General features: G+C 48.9%; 1 protein-coding gene, 1 non-coding gene and 1 pseudogene across 4 annotated transcripts in view; all 3 read left to right on the top strand.

Annotated features, from left to right (window-relative positions):
* The first annotated feature begins 3,421 nt into the window (after window positions 1–3,421).
* DBF4B (DBF4 zinc finger B) overlaps window positions 3,422–22,853 on the top strand; it is a 34,352-nt gene continuing 14,920 nt past the window's right edge. Inside the window, exons 1-3 of one of the 3 annotated variants that reach the window (XM_058676297.1) lie at window positions 3,422–3,686; window positions 3,947–4,009; window positions 20,503–20,657. In XM_058676297.1, coding sequence (XP_058532280.1) covers window positions 3,668–3,686; window positions 3,947–4,009; window positions 20,503–20,657 — 237 coding nt within the window. In that variant the 5' untranslated portion in view covers window positions 3,422–3,667. The other 2 variants (XM_058676298.1, XM_058676299.1) reach the window with 2 other exon arrangements.
* LOC118760652 (U6 spliceosomal RNA) lies at window positions 4,464–4,567 on the top strand. Its single transcript, XR_004996908.1, has one exon. It is a non-coding gene; the product is annotated as a U6 spliceosomal RNA (small nuclear RNA).
* LOC101518831 (sterile alpha motif domain-containing protein 9-like) lies at window positions 6,756–14,027 on the top strand (annotated as a pseudogene).

Here is a 22,853-nt window from a genome sequence, read left to right as displayed (position 1 = left end):
CTTTAAAAAAAAAAAAAAAAAAAAGTTTTATTTACTTTCATTGGAAAGGTGGATTTACAGAGAGAAGGAGAGACAGAAATATCTTCCATCTGTTGGTTCATTTCCCAATTGGCCACAGTGGTCAGAGCTGAGCCAATTTGAAGTCAGGAGCCTCCCCCTGGGTCTCCCACACAGATGCATAGTCCCAAGGGTTTGGACCGTCCTCCACTGCTTTCCCAAGCTGCAAGCAGAGAGCTGGATTCGCAGTGGACCAGCCAAAACACAATCCAGCATCAATATGGGATGCTAGCGCTTAGAAGCGGAGGATTAGTCAATTGAGCCATTGCACCAGCCCCAAATTTCATGCTTTTCAGTGGTTGAATAATATTCAATAGAGTAGATACATCACAGTGTCTTTCCACTCCCCTTTCAACGGACATCTGGGTTGTTTCCATGTCTGTTGTGAATTGTGCTGCTATAAATACAGGGTTGTAGGTCCCTTTTTCGTATGCAGAGTCCACTTCCTTTGGATATATTCCCAGGAGCAGGATAGCTCGTTCATATGGTAGATCAATTTTCAGTTGTCTGAGAACTCTCCATACTGACTTCCATGGTGGCTGCATTTGCCTATACTCCCACCAACAATGGAGCAGGTACCTCTCCCCTCCACATCTATATAGAGGTGTAGTTAGTAGACCTCTTCCATCCACTGGTTCACTCCCTCAAGTGGCTTCAGTGGCCCTGTGCTTGCAAGGTGAGGACTTTGGCCACTAGGCTACCATACCAGGCCCTCAAATAAGTTTTGAAAACCTTTGAGGGTCTGGCACAATAGCCTAGTAGCTAAAATCCTTACCTTGCATCCACTCAGATCCCATATGGGTGTCGGTTTGTGTCCTGGCTACTCCACTTCCTTCTAACTCCCTGTTTGTGGCCTGGGAGGGCAGTATAGGATGGCCCAAAGCCTTGGTACCCTTCTCTGACATGGGAGACCCAGAAGAAGCTCCTGGCTCCAAGCTTCAGATTGGCTCAGCTCTGGCCATTGTGGACACTTGGGGAGTGAATCAGCAGACACGAGATCTTTTTCCCTGTCTCTCCTTCTCTCTGCGAATATCACTTTCCGATAAAAATAAACAAGTGTTTTTTTAAAATCTCTTTGGACCAGTGCAGTGGCAGAGCAAGCTAAGCCCATTTGCATTGCTAGCATCCCTTATGGATGCTGATTCATGTCCCAGCTGCTCCACTTCCAGTCCAGCACTGCTTGCGGCCTGGGAAAGCAGCAGAGGCTGATCCAAGTCTTTGCACCCAGGTGGGAAACTCGGAAACTTCTGGCTTTAGATCAGATCAGTTCTGGCCGTTGCAGCCATTTGGGGAATGAACCAGTAGATGGAGGATCTTCCTCTTTGTGTCTCTGCTTCTCTCTGTATATCTGCCTTTCAAGTAGAAAATAAATCTCAAAAAAAGACAAGTTTTGGCCTTGGAGTCCTGCGTTTCTAATTTCAGGTTCCTGCTATGCACACCGTGGAGGCGGTAGGTGTTGGCTCAGTTAGTTTGGTTCGTGCTATCCATGTGAGAGATCTGTGAATATCTGCTAAAGCAAGCCATTGTTTTCTCTGTATCACAAATAAAAATGAATAATAATAATTAAATCTCCCTCTGGTTGCTGAATGGAGAATGTGCTGGGGAGATGTAAAGAATTGACGGTGGTAGTTCGGAGTTTAGACCTGCCAGCAGGCCCCCCAGGTCACCAAGGGTGAGGCAATGGTGTCCTTCAGCAAGGACAAGCTGGTGAGGAATGTCCGCTTTATTATGTACACGTTACAGCTTTTCAAAAAAATGTATTTATTTTTATTGGAAAGTCAGATATACAGAGAGGAGGAGAGAAAGAGAAGAAGGTCCTCTGCCTGCTGATTCACTCACCAAGCAGCTGCAATGGCTAGAGTTGAGCTGATTTGAAGCCAGAAGCCAGGAATCTCCTCCAGGTCTCCCACGTGGGAGCAGGGTCCCAAGGCTTTGGGCCATCCTCAACTGCTTTCCCAGGCCACAAGCAGGGAGCTGGATGGGAAGTGGAGCTGCTGGGATTAGAACCAGTGACCAGATGGGATCCTGGTGTGTTCAAGGTGAGGACTTTAGCTGCTAGATCATTGCGCTGGGCCCCAGGTTACAGCTTTTAAAGGATAAGAAAGGGGAGGGCAGGAGGGCTTCTTCCAGCAGAAACTCCCCCCCCACACACACACACACCCACACAGTGAAGAACTTAGGTGTTTTCCGCTTTTGTGATTTCTGCCTTACTTGCTTGACTGAGGCTGTGTGAACTCCAGGCCTGAGTTTATGTGACACCGGCAGGACACCTGGCAGGTCAGTAGGCAGAGCACTCCTCAGGAAGGAAGTACCTGGTGTTTGAGAAGACCCACTGCCCTACAGCTCATCAGTTTGTACCTTTTGAAAGTTGCTTACTTCAAACGCACCAATAGAAGCCTGCCAACTTGACTGTAAATTGACCAATCATGACTGTATAATTAATAGCCTGAAATGTGTAAGAACCCTGTGCTGTTCAACCTCTCTCTTTTTCCCACCCTGCTATTCCTGCTGCAGCCTCTGCTGCAGCTGCCCCTCCTCCACCGGCCCTGCTGAGCTGGGGACCAGGGGTGGCTGGGAGACCTAGGTTATCCTGAATAAACTGCCCTTTATGCATTAGTACCGACTTCAGACTCGATGATTTTCTGGGGATCTCCAAATCCGGCACAACAGCAGCAGAACCTGCAATTGGCTATGCACGTCTATTTCCCTTGACCGTCCGGTCATCTTCCACGTGTATCCCCCTGACCTTTTAACCGTGTTAGAGATCACACTCCACATGTAGGCCTGGGCAGGGAAGCTCTGAGCCACGCCCACCAGGTAGCAGGCCAGGGGCCAGGGGCCGTTGCCCACTTAGTAGTGTGGACAAGAAGTGACAGTGAGATGAACTAGGACAGCAGCAGGGATGGGACGAAAAGGTGTCGTTTGGGGACAGAGTTATTATAGGAGTGGCATGCACCTATGGGAAACTTCTGAAACAGTTCCAGCTGTTTGGTTGGACCAATTGGATGTATGGTACTGACCCTAAAAGCGTTGGGGAAGCTGGAACGTAGAACCAGCGGACACTGGTTTGTGGACGCACGAGGATCTATTCCTGAGCTGTGCAGTAACCACTGGGGACCTAGGGGACAGACGCAGGAAGCCTTCAGCGCGGGTCTGAGGTGAGGTGGGGGTCTCGATGAGGTATTCTAGGGAGGTAGGGAAGAAGGTGCGGGTGCAAACGCCGGTGAGCCGTCGACACGTCTAGGTCAACAGTGCCGGGGGAGGGCGGGAGGGGAGGAAGACGCCGCTACCGGGCGCCACCAGCCACCCTGGGCCATCCTCAGGCGGAACCCAAGGCCGAGATGCCCCCGGAACGGAGCGAGAATAGGCTGCATAAGATTGTCCTTCCCGGCGCCCCGTAGTGCGCGTCTCGCGGCTCTCCCAGAGCTACAGGGGTGGAGCCTGCAGGAAATTTAAACCGAAGCCGCGGCCGAGGGCGCCCGGCGAAGGGTGTCGGAGTCGTTCGGGAACAACCCGGCCTCCCGAGTCTGAAGAGCTCATGGAGCCCGCGCGCCTAACCCGGAGGCCCTGAGGAACGAGTACGGAGGCCGGGAAGGAGCCTAGGGCCTGGATGAGCGAGCCTGGAAAGGGTACGGAGGCCGGGAAGGCGAGAGAAAGGTGTGAGGGGAAGGCGGAAGGGGTCGTCCGGAGGTGCTGAGGAGAGGGGAGGTGGGTGCAGGCTTCGAGAGGTCGGGGAGGACCGGAGCAAGGGCTCGCAGGCGTTGGCGAGCAGCGCGAGGATGGAGATGGGATGTGGGGGATCAGGGTGGATGGGAGTGAGGCTCGTGGTGCCCGGGGTTGCGGGGGACGTCCGAGGCAGGTGCTGCAGCCGCTGTTTGGTCTTTCTCAGGCCACGATTCCTCCGGGCTGGAGAGCTCCATGGCTGAGAGGCGGCTCCGGGCTGCGGACCCAGGTGGGTAAGGGGTGCCAGGGGAGTGGCGGGGGTGGGAGGGGGAGCCTAGGCGGGAGGTTTGAGCACTGGGCAACTTAGCGGTTTTGTGGTTGCGTGCTTGGCAGAGGGATGGCTTGGAGGAATTTGTGGTGTGAGTGAAACCGGACTCAGCGCTGAGCAGATGCGCAGCCTTTTCCCGGTCGTTTCTACCGTAACCTTGTGAAGTGTGAAGGCGGGTGGGCGCTTGAGCTCGCTCTGGGGTGTCCTGGGCCGCTGGTTGTGCCCAAGTTCTTTTGTCCTTGCTGCAGAGCTTCCTGTAGGAGTGTTTGCAGAACAAGGCATGCATTTTCTGAGGCTTGTGTACCTGAGAGGACCTTTACTTTTGTATTCTTGAGGCAACATGTTATTCCCTAAACACGTTCAAAAGTTCCTGTGTTTTATTCTTACAAAAAAGTAGATGACTTTGAAGAGTGTCGTGCTTGCTTCAGCAGCGCATATACCAAAATTGGAACAATACGGAGATTAGCCTGGCCTCTGCTCAAGGATGATACGCAAATAAATGAGGCGTTCCAGATTTTAAGAAAAAGAGAAGTGTTGTTGATCCAAATCTTGTTCCTTTGTAACTTGCTTTTCTGCTTATGAGATTTTCCAGTTTATTTTTATTCTTAAAATGAATTATAACATGGTGTTACCTACATTTGGCAGGAGGGGAGGGGGATGTTTCTTCGTGCCTGCATGGTTTGTTTGGCCAGAATCCATCCTAGAAAGCCGGACATGTGGGAATCTCTCATCGTTCAGGCCCCTCCTTCCCACTCCCTACTTGCAGTCATTTACAGTTCTTCCAGCCTTAGCTTCAAGTAGTTAACATTTCTTTTTTTTTCTTTTTTAACTTCTTAAAGATTTTGTATATTTATCTGAAAGGCAAAGTGACAAAGATCAAGAGGGTGAGAGAATTTTCCATCCACTGGTTCCCTCCAAATGGCCACAACAGCTGGATCCAGGAGCTTCTTCTGAGTCTCCCTTTTGGGTGTCAGGTGCCCAAGCACTTGGGCCATCTCTGCTGCCTTCCCAGGCACATTAGCAGGAAACTAAGTGGAAGTGGAGCAGCCGGGACTCAAACTAGGCGCCCATATGGGGTGTCAGCAGTGCAGGTGTCAGCTTTACCAATTACGCCGCAGTACCAGTCCCCGTTTTATGTATTTGTTTGAAGTACAATAAGAGACAAAGATTTCCATTTGCAGGTTCGCTCCCAGATGCCCATAATGGCCAGGGTTGGGCCAGGCCAATGCCAGGAGCTTGGAATGCAAACGCAGTCTCCCCTGGGGCCCAGTACCTGCTGCCCCCAAGGCTACACATTAGGAGGATGCTGGGACAGGGTGCATATTCTCTCAGGGCCAGACATCCTGAGGTGGAAAGGTGTCCCAAACAGGGCTGTACCTGCTATAGCACAGTGCCGGTCTACTCCAGCCTTTTTTAAAAAACAAACAATTTATTCATTTGAAAGGCAGACTTATGGCGAGAGATTTTCTGTCTGCTGATTCCTTCTCAAAGTGGCCTCAACAGCTAGGACTGAGCCTGAGTGAAGCCCAGGGGCTTCTTCTAGGTCTCCCACATGAATATAGGGGCCCAAGTACTTGGGCTGTCCTCTGCTTTCATAGGCCGTTGGCAAGGAGCTGGATCAGAAGCAGAGAAGCTGGGATTGGAACCATTGTCTATATATGATGCTGGTACTACAGGTGACAGGTTAACCTGCCAATGCCCCACTTTTTTTGTTACTTAATTTTTGTTACCTAATTAGGGTGGGAAGGGTTGAGGATTAGGGGAAAGTGAATGACAACATTGTTTTCAATTTTCTTTTTCTTCCTGTATCTAAGGGGATAAGGGGAGAAGCCATACCCCAGCATCCTAACCACCTCAGTACCCAGGGATGGGGAACAGCCACCCGATATCATCCCAGGGTCCCAGATATGGAGCATGCTCTGTGAGTTTTACTCAGGTAATTTCGAAAGTTCTGAAATACTGTTGATCTTGCCGCTCCAAGGATGAGGAAATCCTTCCAAGGTCCATTGGCTGACATAGTCTACCTTAGAGTCTCCATTCGCACAGATATTTGCTGTCATCACTTGGTCGGGGTAGTTGTCCAATTCTGCCCTCATCCTCTGCTGTGGTACCAGATGTTCTCTGCAGGCCCAATAGGCTGTCATATCCTCTGTGTACATTTGGGCATGCCATTCACTGCCCCATTTTAGCCACTGAGGAGGCCCAGTTCTGACACATGCACTCCATGGTCAGACCACAAATCCTATTATTCTCCCCATGGTTGGAGTTAGGAGTCCAGCGGCTCAATTGGGGAGATCCCCAAAGAAACCTCATCTGAAGTGACCCCAGACCTGACCCTTGTGTGTGCTTGCCAGTACAGAGTATGGCTCTCTCCGTCACCCACATCAGCCTGCACACACAGGGCTAGTTGCAGTTGCTTGGTCAATTCTGTCTCCAACCCCATCTCTTATACAAACCAAGGATACTGCAGCCCAGCTCAACCTTGGTCACCACACACTTGGCCCTCACAAACACCAACAGGAACTGAAGCCCAGTCAGACTGACCCTAATAACCCCCACCAAGCCCATTCCCAGCCCTGGTTACTGTGTGTGCCAATAAGTGCAACAGATTGGTCCAGTCTGTCCCATATCCCATTCAGCTCTCATACACATCGGTGGACATTGGAGCCTAACTTAACCCAACCGACCCCACATCCAGCCCACACTCATGCCGGTGAGTACCACTGCCTGTTTAGCCAGGCCTGCACCCAGCCCTGATTCTCATGCTCACAAGTGGCCATCAGAGAGGTGCCCACAGTTTTCCTACTGAGCCAACTCCTAGTCCCGGATCTGGCACTTTCCAGGTGGTTCTGCAATCTAGCTTGACAGGACTTGCCTCGATACCCAGCACTTGCCAGCTGATACTGCAGCAAAGCCTGACCAGCCTGCATTTACTCTGGCTCATGCATACACCAGTGGATACAGTCAGTTAGCCCAGCCTGGCTCGCCCCCAGCCCAGTTCACATGCAAGGCAATCGGTATTGTAGTCCTGCCCAGCCTGGTCTGCTACCTGGTCCTAGTTCTCACACTCAACAGTGGGAACAGTGACCCAGCAGGGAAGCTTGCGCTGCCCCCTACTAGGGTCACACACATACATACATACACCTCAGGTCTCACATGTACTGCAGTCCAATCTGGTATGGCCCGGCTCACCTCAGCATTTCCTGGCAGGTGCTACAGCCTGGCCCAGCCCAGTCTGCCCCAGGTTCCAGCTCATACTGGTGGGTGCTTGAGCGTAGCCAGCCCCCAGTCCTGGTCATAATGTGAATTGGCTGGTATTGCAGCTCAATCTGGCCTGTCCTGCACCCCATCCTGGTTCTTAGATTTGCTAGTAAATGTTATGAACTGACCCTGCCTGGTTTGCCCCCTAAACCTGTGCTATAGCTTGGCCTGGTCTGTGCTGCTCCCAGCCTTGGTTCTTGTGCTCACCTACAGGGACTGTGTCCCGGCAGAGGAGTTCCCCAAGCTCTTCTATCATGTTTCCTCCTAGTGGCAGATCTCACGCATACTGGTAGGTCCTTGGTCTAACCTGATTTAGACCACCTCCTTTCCTGGCAGGAACAATGGCCTTGCTTGGCCAGGCCACACCCATTCCAATTCTTACTGTTGGATGGTACAGCCCAACCACACCTGATCCATGCCCAGACCTGGCTCTCGTGTAGTTCAGTAGGTGCTGAGACCTAGCCCAGCCTATCCTACACCCACCCTAGCTCTCATGGGCACCAGCGAGTACTGGAGTCTAGCCTAATCTGGCACACCTCACACCCAGGCTGAGGGACACTGCAGTTATGTTCAGCCCAAATCGTCACCCCCATTCTAACTCACGTGCTTACTATGGGAACTACAACCAAGCCAGGATGTCAGTGGTTGCTCTGACCCAGCCTGGCATAGCCCATCCTCTGTTGTGACCTTTGCCATGCGATACTGCAACCTGGCCTGGCCTGGCCCACCCCCAGTCTCAACTCTCGCTGGTGGGTACTACAGCTAGCCCTGCCCAGTTTACCCTGTCCCTGACTCATGCAGACTAGTAGGTGTGTTAGCCTAGCCTAGCATGGCTAGCCTGGCTCCTGCACATGCCTTTGTGCTAGGGTTTGGTCCAGCTCTGTCCAGTCCACTTCCCCACAGCCCCATAAGACTAACCCACAACATTTGCTAATGGTTAGAGCTGCCTTGCCTACCTAGACCTGAATCACATGCTCACCAGTGGGAGCTACAGCTCATGAGGGAAGTTTCCCAAGTTCCCCCACCAGACCCACTCATCTAGATCTCACATGTGCCAGCGGGTGCTAGGCCCTTACCCAGCATTGCCTGCCCCCTCTATCTCAGCCTTTGTATGAGCTGGTGGATCTATTTTTTTTTTAATATTTACTTATTTTCCCCTTTTTCATCTTCACTACCACCTCTTCCCATTCCTATCCTGCTGGATTAAAGAACCTCCTAAAGTACCTCATCAGGTCTAATGTTTTCGACTTAAGGTAAAAGAGGACTTGGCTGCAGGAATCAGCTGTACAGCCTCAGGGTGGAACACTGCTGGGCTGGGGCGATGGGGGCAGGCGCCCTCTCCTGGAGTCAGGGACACCTGCACTGTAACTGAAGCTCAGACTGGCAGCCTTGATGGTGAGCAGCAGTGCATGTCTTGGGGCAACTCAAAGGTCACCAAGTAAAGCCTAAAAGGGGAACTAACACAAGAACCAAAGGGTATTGCCACCTACCTGACAGCTACTGTTTACATCATAATGACAATTACAGTCACCTAAGAAACAAAGGCATTGATCAGGATTACTAAACAAAAAAAGTGAAGCTTTGATATGAATGAACAAACAACCATACAGGAAATGACCAAAGAGTGGACCAATGAGCATGTGAAAAAAACGGGTTAATGGGTAACTTGAAGACCAAATTTTGCTCAGGGAAGAAGTGACAGGGTTGGCGCTGGAGGAATTAAGTGAGAATGATCTGAAAGAGATTGGGTTACCATGGGGCCCAGCATTTCTCATAAAGTGTATTTATAAAAAACTGCATAATAGCACCCCTGAAGGAGACAAACAGGATTCTGAAAAGTCAGATCACACAGAATCCTCTAAGAAACAACAGAAAAAAAAAAGCCAAAACAGAAAAATAAGGAAGAGGAAATACCCACGCCTTTCCAGTAGTGATCATGTTCTCTAGCAGACCAGAGGTCCCGAAGAACAAGAATCAGTGCTTATAAAAGAACAAACGCTGGATGAAGTAACCAATGCTAAGGACAAGAAACGGAACACGCAGCAAGCTGACAGTTGTGTTATATGCCCTATCCCTTCAACCAGTACCATGCTAGCACCGTTACATACAACATTACATTCTACAGCCTGAAACAGGACCACTCAGTCTCATTGACCAAAGATACAAGTTGAAAGCTCTCACAAACACAGAGGCAGCCACAGAAGAAGACGTTAGAATGAAATTTAGCAATGATGAATTCATGCACCAATGGTACTATTCATTTTGGGGTCCACGTCAAACCCCATTGACAAATTGTTGGTATGAATATCAGTGGTAAAGATGCCCTCATTGGACCTGGCACAATAGCATATTGGTTAAAGTCCTCACCTTGCATGCGCCGGGATCCCATATGGGCGCCGGTTCTAATCCTGGTGGCCCCACTTCCCATCCAGCTCCCTGCCTGTGGTCTGGAAAAGCAGTGGAAGACGGCCCAAAGCTTTGGGACCCTGCACCCGCGTGGGAGACATGGAAGAAACTCCTGGCTGCTGGCTTCGGATTCGCTCAGCTCCAGCCATTGCAGCCACTTGGGGAGTGAATCATCGGACGGAAGATCTTCCTCTCTGTCTCTCCTCCTCTCTGTATATCCACCTTTCCAATAAAAATAAATAAATCTTTAAAAAAAGAAAGATGCCCTCATCACTTTAACGTCAGGATTGAGAAATATCTTTTTTTTTTTTTTTAAAGATTTTTTATTACAGCCAGATATACACAGAGGAGGAGAGACAGAGAGGAAGATCTTCCATCCGATGATTCACTCCCCAAGTGAGCCGCAACGGGCCGGTGCGTGCCGATCCGATGCCGGGAACCTGGAACCTCCTCAGGGTCTCCCACGCGGGTGCAGTGTCCCAATGCATTGGGCCGTCCTCAACTGCTTTCCCAGGCCACAAGCAGGGAGCTGGATGGGAAGTGGAGCTGCCGGGATTAGAACCGGCGCCCATATGGGATCCCGGGGCTTTGAAGGCGAGGACTTTAGCCGTTAGGCCACGCCTCCGGGCCCAGGATTGAGAAATATCTTGAAGAAAATGAGGTCAGGATAGCCAAGAAGTATATTTGGGAGCCAAGGTTTGTGGAAGTCTTGTTGCAGAACAACATGGCATCTGACAGATTTGTCATTGAAGTCGACATTATTCCAAAACACAGTGTGCCAAGGTAAGGTTTTAATTATGTTAAAATGCAGAGTTGTAAAGACAATGTGGAAGCAAAACCAAGAATATTCACTATTTATCAGAGAAGGTGCTAGCTTGAAGGATATTCCCGCCAGTGGCAGGCAGCGGGATGTTGACTTCAAAACCTTTACAAAAAATTTAAAGGCACTGATAGCATCTAGAAAAGAGGCTGAAGAAGAATACGTGATAGAACCAGCAGAGGGGGAGATGGAAGGACTAAAGCCGGTGAAGCGCCTCGTGGGCAAGAGACTCACTGGATGCATACTGCAAGTGGTTCATCCTTCTAACAAATGCCACCCACATCAAATAAAGCACTTAGATTTTCTAAAGGAAATCATGTTGTTTTCTGTGTTGGAGTTTGATCCTGTATCTGGGCTCAATGGAGTGGCCAAAGCGTACAACGAAAGCTGGGTAGCCAACCCTCAAACCAGTGTGAAGACAAGTAGCCTGGCAGAGAAAATTCTGCCCTGAAACTTTTTCAGCAGCCCAACTGGATCTTCTGTAATGACAGGTCGGACCTGAACAGTGAGGCTTACAAGCCACTTGGCATTTGTGGCAAAGAGAAAGAGCTTCTGAAGTCTGGTTTTATTTCTCACAGGTGAAAATATGGAAAGAGGAAGATTTCTGGTGGTGTCTATGTTGCTTTCTTCAGTAGAAAAAAGTCTGGGAGATTCCTTCATTGAAACTTTCTGTGATTTCTACTGAGCTCTCAAAGGAATGGAAAACATGCTGTGTATCTGTATGAACTCCAAAATTATCAACGGTGGAGTGGTCTGCTGAACACCAGACTGAGGGTGGTGCATGAATTATCCAACCACAGCATTTCCACTTTAAATCTAGAACTGGTACACAGTACAATCCTTAAACAAAATGGTAACTCAGGTCCCTGTGCAGTGTGACCTAGCAGCTAAAGTCCTTGCCTAAAACGCACTGGGATCCCATATGGGCACTGGTTCTAATCCCAGCAGCTCCACTTACCATCCAGCTCCCTGCTTGTGGCCTGGGAAAGCGGTTGGGGATGGCCCAAAGCTTTGGGACCCTGCACCTGCGTGGGGAGACTCAGAAATGCTCCTGGCTCCTGGCTTCGGTTAGGTGCAGCTCCAGCTGTTGTGGTCACTTGGGGAGTGAATCATCAGACGGAAGATCTTCCTCTCTGTCTCTCCTCCTCTCTGTATATCTGACTTTGCAATAAAAAGAATAAATAAATTAAAAAAAAAATGGTAACCCAGTCGCAATATTTTTTTCTTCTTATGGGTCTTCCTCTGTCATCCTAGAGAAGAAGAATGAAGATATCCTGACTGCTCTGGAAATCCTCTGTGAAAATGAATGCAGGGACACAGATACACAGAAGGATGTGTCTAAATTCTTAGAATTTTTTAAAACATTTATTTATTTATTTTAATACAAAATCAGATATGTAGGTGTCTCTCTCTCCCTCCTCTTTCGAGAGGCACCCCACCTCCCGGTTTTCTCTCCGGAGGTGCTTCCCCTTCCCTCTCCCTTCCTTGCTCACCTGGTCCCTTCGCAAATAAACTTTTCTGTCTGCAAAAATAAAATAATAATAATAAAATAAAATCAGATATGTAGAGAGGAGGAGACATAGAGAGAAGATCTGCTGTCCGATGATTCACTCCCCAAGTGACCGCAATGGCCAGTGCTGCGCCGATGCAAAGCCAAGAGCCAGGAGCCTTCTCCAGGTCTTTCACAAGGGTGCAGGGTCCCAATGCTTTGGGCCGTCCTCAATTGCTTTCCCAGGCCACAAGCAGGGAGCTGGATGGGAAGTGGAGCTGCTGGGATTAGAACCGGCACCCACATGAGATCCCTGCGCGTTCAAGGCAAGGACTTTAGCTGCTAGGCCACCGTGCAGGGCCCTAAATTCTTAGAATTTAAAAAAAAAGTTTTTATTTCTTTCTCCTACTTGCTTTCTGTTTTTTTCCAAAGATTTATTTTATTTTTATCGCAAAGTCAGATACATAGAGAGGAGGAGAGACAGAAATATCTTCAGTCCATTGATTCACTTCCCAAGCACCTGCAACAGCCAGAGCTCAGTTGATTCGAGGCCAGGAGCCCAGAGCCTCTTCCAGGTCTCCCATGCAATATATGGTCCCAAGGCTTTGGACTGCCCTCAACAGCTTTCCCAGGCCACAAGCAGGGAGTTAGATGGGAAGCAGGGCTGCCAGGATACAAACTAGTGCCCATAGGGAATCCCGGTGCATACAAGGCTAGGACTTTAGCCACTAAGATACTGCACTGGGCTCTAAATTCTTAGAATTTAAGAAATCCAAAGAAGAACACATCTATCAAGGGGCAAAGTGTCCTAGTGGAATGTCTATTTTTCTTCTGAAACTTATTCGTCAGCTTTTGTGAAAAGGGACAGGTATGAAGACCGTAAGAATTTAACACAGTGCTGGGCCGAGTTTCCAACACCAGCATTTGCAAAAATCATCAATTTTTATCATCATTCATGCTGTGGAGGTACCTCTTTGGCTATGAATGTTCTCTGGTACCTAAAGAAAAACTTGAGGTGTGCCATGCTCAACAACGGTGCGACTGATTTTGGAGAGATTAGGCCAATGTGATCACCTATAAAGCAAGCAGCCCTCAGGAATACTTCCCCGCGCTCCTCCTGGTGGGTGATTTTGAAGAGCAGGAAGACGTCTACGTTTTGCAGAATGCCATCAACTTCATTTTAACAGATAAGGACTGGTGGTATCAGAAGACATTGGTTATCATCTTAAAAGGTATGAGATCCCAGGATCCAGACAAATAGTGTCAAATTAATAGTCAGCATTGCACTAAGTCCCAAGGAACAAAAAGCCTTTGGGGCCAAACTGGAGGAATTGAAAAGCAGTACAAAGACTGTGAAAGCTTTCATTCCTTTATGATCATGAAACACCGTGTTGATGAAACGTTATTTTAAAAACATAGTCAGGAACATCCTTAAGAGACAGAACATCTACAGCAAGGAAGCCCAGCTCATTTCCTTCCTGGCTGTCCTCAACACTTAATGTGACTGATCCACAATTTCAGGGTCACAGTGTGAAATGTATCTAGGGATCAGATACGCTAGCACACCTTAGAAACCAGAAAGCCTAGAGGATAAGATGGGCATGTACTCCACCCTGCTAATAACCACGGAAGTCTCAGAATATGGCAGATACACAGGTGTGTGTATCATCCACCCACTCATTGCTATTTGCTGCCTTGAAGAACGGGAAGAAAATACCAGTGGAATAAACATCACATTGCACTGAAGGTATTAAATGAAAACTTGTTCTAGAGTCTAGCATAGGAAGAGACAGATTTCAACGTGATGTGCAGACTCTGCTGCTGACAAGACAGCAAAGGAGTATGGAGATGTAACTGACACTTTGTTTTCCCCATTAATCAAAAATTTACAGAACAAAGAAATCGAAGAGGTCTTAACTGCAGGAAGTGGTCAATTTCCACAGATCCGTTCCTCTGTGAAGCCTTAGCAAGACATTTATTTCTACATTAAAGAGAAGAACTAGGGCCTGGTGCGGTAGCCTAGTGGCTAAAGTCCTTGTCTTGAACGTGCAGGGATCTCATATGGGCACCAATTCGTGTGCTGGTGGCCTGCTTCCCATCCAGCTCCCTCATTGTGGCCTGGGAAGCAGTCGAGGATGGCCCAAAGCCTTGGGAACTCTGTACCCATGTTGGAGACCCAGAAGAGGTTCCTGGTTCCTGGCTTTGGATCGGTGCACAGCACCGGCCCTTGCGGTCACTTGGGGAGTGAATCATCCAATGGAAGATTTTCCTCTCTCTCTCTCTCCTCCTCTCTGTATATCTGACTTTGTAATAAAAATAAATAAAATCTTTTTTTTTTTAAAGATTTATTTTATTTTTATTACAAAGTCAGACATACTGAGAGGAGGAGAGACAGAGAGGAAGTGGAGCTGCCGGGATTAGAACCAGTGGCCATATGGGATCAAGGCGAGGACCTTAGCCACCAGGCCACACTGCCGAGCCCAGTAAATAAAATCAAACACCTCTTGTACGTCTCACCGGGCAGGCCGAGGGCAAGCTCATCTCCACTGAGTTTGGGACAGGGGACAAAATTGAAACTCCTGTGATATCTATATTCAGGGCCACTCCAAAGTAGCAGGAACATTGAAACAGTGTCCTTCTGCCTGGGCTTTTCCATTGAAAGCCTCCTGATATACAATCCAGAGGTAATTTAAGGAGAATCAGTGGTTCACGGATTTATTCACATAACTCTCTGCTTGCGTTCCCTGTCTCCATATCCATGCTGTTTTTGTAACATTACAGGTTTGTCTCTGGATTTTGCTTTAACCTCCCAAAACTATTTATATACCTGATTTTTGTTTTGTTTTGTAAGAGAAGGATCTGTGTCTACACGCAAGGCTTGCCACTCGGTAGAGGTCAATAAAAATTGTCTTAAATGCAGAAAAAAAATTTACTTATTTTCTTTTCTTGTTATTTTACATTTAAAAAAATTTTATTTTTGATTTACTCATTTTCATTGAAAGGCAGATTTACATAGATCTTCTGTCCACTGGTTCACTCCCCAAGTGGCTGCAATAGCCGGAGCTGAGCTGATCCGGAACCAGGAGCTTCTTCCAGATCTCCCATACAGGTGCAGGGTCCCAAGGCTTTAGATCATCCTATACTATTTTCCCAGGCCACAGCCAGGAGCTGGATGGGAAGTGGAGCAGTTGGGATACGAACTGGCACCATATGGGATCCCAATGCCTGCAAGGCGAGGACTTTAGCCACTAGGCTACTGAGGCACAGGGAGCTGGTGGATGTTGTGGCCCAGGCCATCCCACACCCTCTTGGGTGTGCCTGCAGCTGCTACAGCCTGGACTAGCCCAGCCTGTTCCCAATCCCAGTACATATGAGTATCAGAGGGTTCCATGGTCATGCCTGTCACAGCTCAGAGCTAGGGATGACCATTTCTTTTCTTTTTTTTTTTTTTTTTTTACAAACTTTACATAGTTGATTAGGGAGGGCATAAAGGGTCAAGGTCTACACTAAAGTGGGTAAAACTATTATTTCCACATGTTTTTTTCTGTTTCTGGGGTAAAGGGTGTGATAAAGGGAGAAGCCCTACCCAGCCTCCCACCCATCCCAGGTCCCCGATATGGGACATGTTCCAAGGGTCCTGCTCAAGTGGATTTGATAGTTCAACAGTTATAAATTGCTCCCAAGCTCACCATTCCAAGCACGATGAAGTCACTGCAGAATCCACTGATTGATTGATACAGTCCACCTTAGAGTCTCCGTTTGCCCAGTTTTTCACTGCTAACATATGGCTGGGGTAATTGATTGATTTGCTCTGTCCTCTGTTGTGGTACAGGTATCCTCTGCAGGTTCCGATGGACTGCCATATCGTGCCTGTGCACTTGGACTTGCTGTCCACTGATCCCTCTGAGCCTCTAAGGAGGCTGGGCTCTGATACTTGCACTCCATGGCAGACCATAAAACCTGCACTTCTGTTCATGGTTAGGGTTCTGAGTCCGGCAATTCAATTGAGAGGATCCCCAAAGAAACTTTGTCTGAGGTGATCCCAGACCAGATTCTTGTGTGTACTTACCAGTACAGGACCTGGCACAGTCCGTCACCCCCAATCAGCTGGTGGTTGCAATTGTTGAGTCAGTTCTGTTTCCAGCCCTGTCTTCCACATGAACCAATGGGTGTTGCAGTCCAGCCTGATTCTGCCCACCTCACGCTCAGCCCTCACACAAACCAGTGGGGGTTGAAGCCTAGATGGGGCGGCTCCCAATAACCCCCACCAGGCCCACCCGCTGCCCTGGTTCCCTTGCTTGCAGTGTATACCGCAGACTCGTCCATTCTGTCCCATATCCCATTCAGCTCTCATACAGAGGATGACCATCTCTTGAACTAACCATTGGAAATTGCGGTTTCACAGGGGTGAGCCACTTATCCCCCACAGAATCCACCCCCAGAACTGGTTCTGTCACGTGCTGGTTAGTGTCATGGTTCAGCCTAACATTACCCATCCCCTATTCCAGCACTCCCTAGCGGGTACTGTGATCTAGCACTGCCAGGTCGGCCCCTGCGCTAGCTTTAGTGTGCCAATGGGTGGTGGTCGGCTGTAGTCAATGCAAACTAGCTCAGGTCTCCCACATGGGTGGGTGCATTGGTCTACCCAGATAGGTCCTCCAGCTTCTCCCCTCCAAAGCGCTAAGCTGGTGTGAAGCTGGGGGCCAGGAGCTTTTTCTAGCTTCAGGGTCCAAGAAGTTGAGCCATAAACAGGGAAGTGGAAAAGCTGGAACTCAGCTGGCACCATAGGTGGAGGCTTAGGTTGCTGTGCCACTACCCTGGTTGCTCTGTCACTGTGTCTTTGAAAAAGAGAGAAGGACCCAACGCAATAGCCTAGTGGCTAAAGTCTTCACCTTGTTTGTCCTGGGTCCCATATTGGTGCCAGTTCTAATCCTGATGGCCCCGCTTCCCATCCAGCTCCCTTCTTGTGGCCTAGCAAAGCAGTCTGGGATGGCCCAAAGTCTTGGGACCCTGCATCTGCATGGGAGACCTGGAGGAAGTCTCAGCCATCTTGCTTACCTGCAAGTTTACTGGCCTTGTTGGTGGAAGCCTGTTAGAAGTCATTCCTCACGTTCAACATACTCCCTCAGCAGTCCTCCCTCCCACACATCTCCCCACTCACTTTCCTGAGCAGTCCACAGTCCTTGCGCCCAGGAGTGCATGGGTTCCCCAGTCCAATCTTCTGAGGCATAGTCTTCCAGTGGGGTGAAGCTGGGCTGGAGCTCTGCCCACCTACTAGGGACCCAAACTCTTGGCACATGTGCTGGGCTGGGACTTTACCTCTCTGCCCACCCAAGATCCAAGCACAAAGTTCTCTAAGCCCAATTCACCAGCACAACAGACCAGCATACTAACCTAGGGCTCTCCCCTCCCATCCCCCAATTCCGCCTGGGACCAAGCACGTGGCGAAACCCCCAGGCTCACTCTACCCGCCTGAGCATGAGCCCCTGGGTCCCTGCAAACCCTTGCTGACATCATCCCCAGACCCCCGCCTGCAAGCCCAAGAACATTCCCCCATGAGCCCACCCACATCAGCACAAAGGCAGGTTCCCACACCAGCACTCTTCCACACACTTTTTTTTAAAAGATTTATTTATATTTATTACAAAGTCAGATATACAGAGAGGAGAGACAGAGAGGAAGATCTTCAGTCTGATTCACTCCCCAAGTGAGCTCAATGGCCAGTGTTGCACCAATCCGAAGCCAGGAACCAGAAACCTCTTTCAGGTCTCCCACGCGGGTGCAGGGTCCCAAAGCTTTGGGCCGTCCTCGACTGCTTTCCCAGGCCACAAGCAGGGAGCTGGATGGTAAGTGGAGCTGCTGGGATTAGAACTGGAGCACATATGGGATCCCGGGGCGTTCAAGGCAATGACTTTAGCTGCTAGGCCACGCCGCTGGGCCCTACACACTTTTTTTCTTAAGATTTATGTATTTATTTGAAAGGCAGAGCACAGAGAGGGAAAAACAGAGATCTTAACCCACTGCACCACACCACCACTGATTCTAAACCCTGTTCTTTCTCTTGCACACTTATTCAAAAGCTGCCCTGAGTTGTCATTGCCTTCCTTACCAAGTGGATAGTGTGATGGGGGTGGGGTCCTCGCTCAGGTGCTTGCCCACTCCCCTGACCACTTGTCCTTTTCACATACTCAAGAGCCTGGTCTTTCCAAGCTGGGCTCCAGCTCTGCTGCTGAGAGGCCCCAGGCCCCTGCTATGGCCCTGCCATCAGGCCGATGGGGACTCGCTCAGCACAGCTGTGAAGTGTCCTCCAGCTGGCCCCCACCTCTTGTCCAGCCCTCACCCCACCCACCCAGACCCTGGCTTTGGGATCCTTCTAATTTTTTCTTACTTTAGTGGCTCCCCTAGATTTGGATTCAAAGGAAGAAGGCCGCAGCAGGCGAAATGTGTTTTTCTTATTTGGAACCAGAAGTCAAGGAAGTGAATTCGGAGGAAGCTGTCTGGAATAGGGGCACAGTGGCCAGCTAGTATCCAGCAGGCACTCGCAGGCAGCCAATCCAGATGCTTCCTGCCAGGCCCGCCTGCCTGTTTGGTACCTGTGATGGCACATCCATTGCTGACTATTCTGAACAGCTCCAGCACCATTTTACCTGACACAAGTTGCAGCATTTTATTGACTGCATCTCCAATACCCACAGGATTTGTTCTCATCACTGTCTCAGCAGTGAGGAACAGAGGTTCAGATACTGAGACTGGCTGACCCAGGGCCATAGGACTGCCCCACTGTACCCAGGGCCCAGGTGGGCTCACAACAAAGGTCTGCTCTGCCTCCAGCCTGTGAAGGTCAAAAAGGAAGAGATTTATAGGACCAGAGTTGAATGCCTGTGGCTCAGTACCAGTTGATGGGAGGCAGGCTCTGGCATTAGGAGGGAAGCATAGGGTGTACCTCAAAAATCACTCCCATAAGCAGTTCTTGGTGCAGCAGGTTTGCCAGTGAAATAGCAGCTGACAACATGAAACAGGACAGACGGCAGTAAGGAACATGGAGGTCAGTTTCAGAGTGTAGCTGTAGAGCAGAGAGGACAGGTGCCCGCGAGTGCCTGCTGGACACCAGCCTGCCACCGAGGGCTGGAGGAGGGGAAGAGTTGCAAAAGGTTTTGTAAAACATCCAAACCTTCCTTTTAAGGTCCAGAAGTTTTCTTAGGTGGTGTTATCTGCTATGGGTCGGTTTTTCTGTATGACATGTCTTTTAATATGTAGTTTATAATAATAAAGTATATTTTTAATTCAGAAAGATTTGCTTGAATTATGTGACTTTTAGTATTCTGGGTTCTTGTTTGGTGTTTTTGGTTCTTGCCTCCTGGAACCCCTGTCTGTGTATTAGAACTTGTCCATCTGTTGTCAGTGTTTGTTCCTTTCTCTTGAATCCATTTTTTTTTCCTCTTCCAGTTTTAACTTTTTATTATGAAAATTTCAGACCTTCAGCAAAGTCTAAAAGTGTTTATGGGAAGGTTCTAGTCATACCCCCTGACCACTGCAGACGCCCACCTGTCTCCTCACTTGCCTTTTTCTCTCTGTCCAGCTTTATTTTTTGCTACATTTCAAGTAACTGATAGACATTAGTATATATTCCTGTGAATGATTTGCCATGCATCTCAGTGACTGTATTCCATATTTGCTTATAGTTTTCTTTCCTTTTGAGGTAAAATTGATGTACAGTGAGCTACACAGTTCACAGGATATATTTAGGGGAGGTTTTTTTTGTTAAGCTTGGTTTATTTGTAAGCCATAAAATTAAATGTGCACTTCGGATGGTTTTTTAATCTACAGGGTTGTGCAGCTAGCACCAAGCTGTAACTTTAGGACATGTTCATGAGCCTGAACAAGCCTGGTGCTCGTCGACCATCATTCCCTCCTTGCCTGCCCTGCAGCACTACTGTCTGTCTCACAGCAGGTCCCTGGAGTCTCATGGCACCAGGCCTTCCACGCCGGGCTGCTTCCCTTAGCATGTTTCTGAGAATCCCATGACATCCTCTGCCCATATTTCGTTTCTCAGGCTGGTCGAATAGTCGCCCGTGTTGGAGCGAGGTTGCCCTGTGCTTACCTGCTCATGTGTGAATTGTTTCTGCCTGGTCCAAATACAGAGCATGCTGCTGGGGAACCCTGTGCATGAGTGTGTGGGTGAATTCGTGTTTTCCCTGACCCCGCTGTGTGCTTCGGAGCAGGATTACTGAGTTATGATTGAATCCTATGGTTAGCATGTTGAGATTCACCAGACTGTCTGGTGGCTCCCGCGCTGTCTTCCGTTCCCACCAGTACAGTGTGAGGGTTCCTGTTGCCCACCTCTGAACTGTGTGAGGCAAGGGGCTCTAGCTTAGCAGATCACCCTGTACCCAGGCCTGGCACGCAGCTGGACTGCCAGCAAGGGTTGGTTGACTTACTCAGTCTTCTCACTCTGTTGTCTTTGTGATTGTTTTCCAGGGGCGCAGCTAGGAATTTCCAGTTGTCCAGAAAAATGCCACAAGAGCTCTCCACGTGCTGGGAGGCAGCCCTTTTCTGGAAAGTCTTTCTACTTGGACCTACCTGCTGGCAAAACTCTTCAGTTTCTGACCGACGCTATCCAGCAGCTGGGTGGGGTATGTAGCCTGCTTGTTCCTGTGATAACGTGTGGCTTTGCAAGTGACAGGGCAGGAGCTGGAGAGGGACTGTCCCTGTGGCTTCCAGGGTCACAACACTGTCCAAAGAAAATAAGTATATGCCTTTTTGTAACAAAAGATTTTATTTATTTTTATTTGGAAAGGCAGATATACAGAGAGGAAGAGAGACAGAGAGAAAGATCTTCCGTCCGATGGTTCACTCCGCAAGAGGCCACAATGGCCAGAGTTGAGCCAATCTGAAGCCAGAAGCTTCTTCCAGATCTCCTATATGGGTGCAGGGTCCCAAGGCTTTGGGCCGTCCTCAACTGCTTTCCCAGGCCACAAGCAGGGAGCTTGTTGGAAAGTGGAGCAGCCAGGACACAAACCAGTGCCCATATGGGATCCTGGCACGTGCAAGACAAGGATACAGCCACTAGGCCATTGCACCAGGCTGTGAATGTATTTTTTTTTTCTTTCTATTCTTTTTTTTTTTAAAGGTGTATTTATTTTGTTGGAAAATCAGATTTACTAAGATAAGGAGAGACGGAGAAGATCTTCCATCACTGGTTCACTTCCCAAGTGTCCATAAGAGTTAGAACTAAGCCGAACAGAAGCTAGGATCCAGGAGCTTCTTCCGGGTCTCCCACATGGGTGCAGGGTCACAAGGCCTTGGGCCATCTTCCACTGCTTTCCCAGGCCACAGGCAGGGAGCTGGAAGTGGAGCAGCCAGGATACGAACCAGTGCTCATGTGGGATCTTGGTGTGTACATGGTGAGGGCTTTAGCCACTAAACTATCACACCAGGCCCAGTGAATGTATTTTTAATTACCATCTTTCTTTCTTCCTTTCCTTTTTTTCTTTTCTTTCTTTCTCTGTATCTCTCTCTCTTTTTTTTATTGGATAGTCAGATATACAGAGAGAGAGAGAGACACATACAGAGGAAGATCTTCATCTGCTGGTTCACTCCCCAGGTGGCCCCAATGGCTGGAGCTGAACTGATCCAAAGCCAGGAGCCAGGAGCTTCTTCCAGGTCTTCCACATGGGTGCAGGGTTTCAAGACCTTGGCCTGTCCTCGACTGCTTGTCAGGCTATAAGCAGGGAGCTGGGGGGAAGCAGGGTTACCGGGACACAAGCTGGTGCCCATATGGGATCCCGGTGTGTGCAAGGCAAGGACTTTAGCTGCTAGGCCATCGCATTGGCCCCAATTTCCAACTTTTAATCCACAACCTTTAAGCATTAACATTTCCCTTTCTCTTTTGCCCTTTATATGCATTGTTTATAATAAAAATAGAGTATTATTCTGAGTGGATAATTGATTTTATCGTTTGTCTTGACTTGTAGGGTATTTCTGATCTCTAGCAACCTTGAGTAGAAGGTATACGCATAGTGGTCAGACCGTTGGTTGGGATGCTCCCATCCCGTGGCAGTAGGCCCCGGCTGAGTCCTGGTTCCAGCTACCTGCTGATGCCTTACTGCGCTGGCTCAGGTGGGTGGCCTCTGCCACCCACACGGGAGACTCCTAAGGACTCCTGATTCCTTGTGTCAACCTGGTCTAGCCGCAGCTGTTGGTGAGCATGTGGACAGTGAAGCAATAGCTGAAAGGGCTCTCTGTCGCTATTTCTGCATTTAGATAATTTAAAAATTAACTATTGACATGAAATATTCCATTTTAATTATTTTTAAGTGTGTGTCTTCTTGGCATTAATTATCATGCTTCTGTACCTGGTACAGTAGCCTACTGGCTAACGTCCTCACCTTGCACGTGCCAGGATCCCATATGGGTGCCGGTTTGTATCCCGGCAGCTCCACTTCCCATCCAGCTCCCTGCCTATGGCCTGGGAAAGCAGTCGAGGATGGCCCAAGGCCTTGTGACCCTGAACCCACGTGGAAGACCCAGAAGAGACTCCAGGCTTTGGATCAACTCAGCTCAACTCTGACTGTTGTGGCCTCTTGGAGAATGAACCAGAGGACAGATCTTTCTGTCTCTCCTCTCTGTAAATCTGACCTTCTAAGAAAAATATAAGTCTTTAATTATCATCCTTCCATTGTTGTGTACCTGTCACCACTATTTCCAAGTTTTCTAATCATCCCAAATATAAACTCCACAGCCGTTATGCAATAAACCCCTCTTCTTTCTCCCCATGCTCATGACCTCTATTCTATTTCCTACTTCTTACTTTGCCTTTTCTTAAAACT

Source organism: Ochotona princeps, chromosome 17 (assembly GCF_030435755.1).
Source record: "Ochotona princeps isolate mOchPri1 chromosome 17, mOchPri1.hap1, whole genome shotgun sequence".
NCBI lineage: Eukaryota > Metazoa > Chordata > Mammalia > Lagomorpha > Ochotonidae > Ochotona > Ochotona princeps.
Note: the sequence above shows the minus strand (reverse complement) of the source record. Positions and strands in the feature narration are given on the sequence as shown.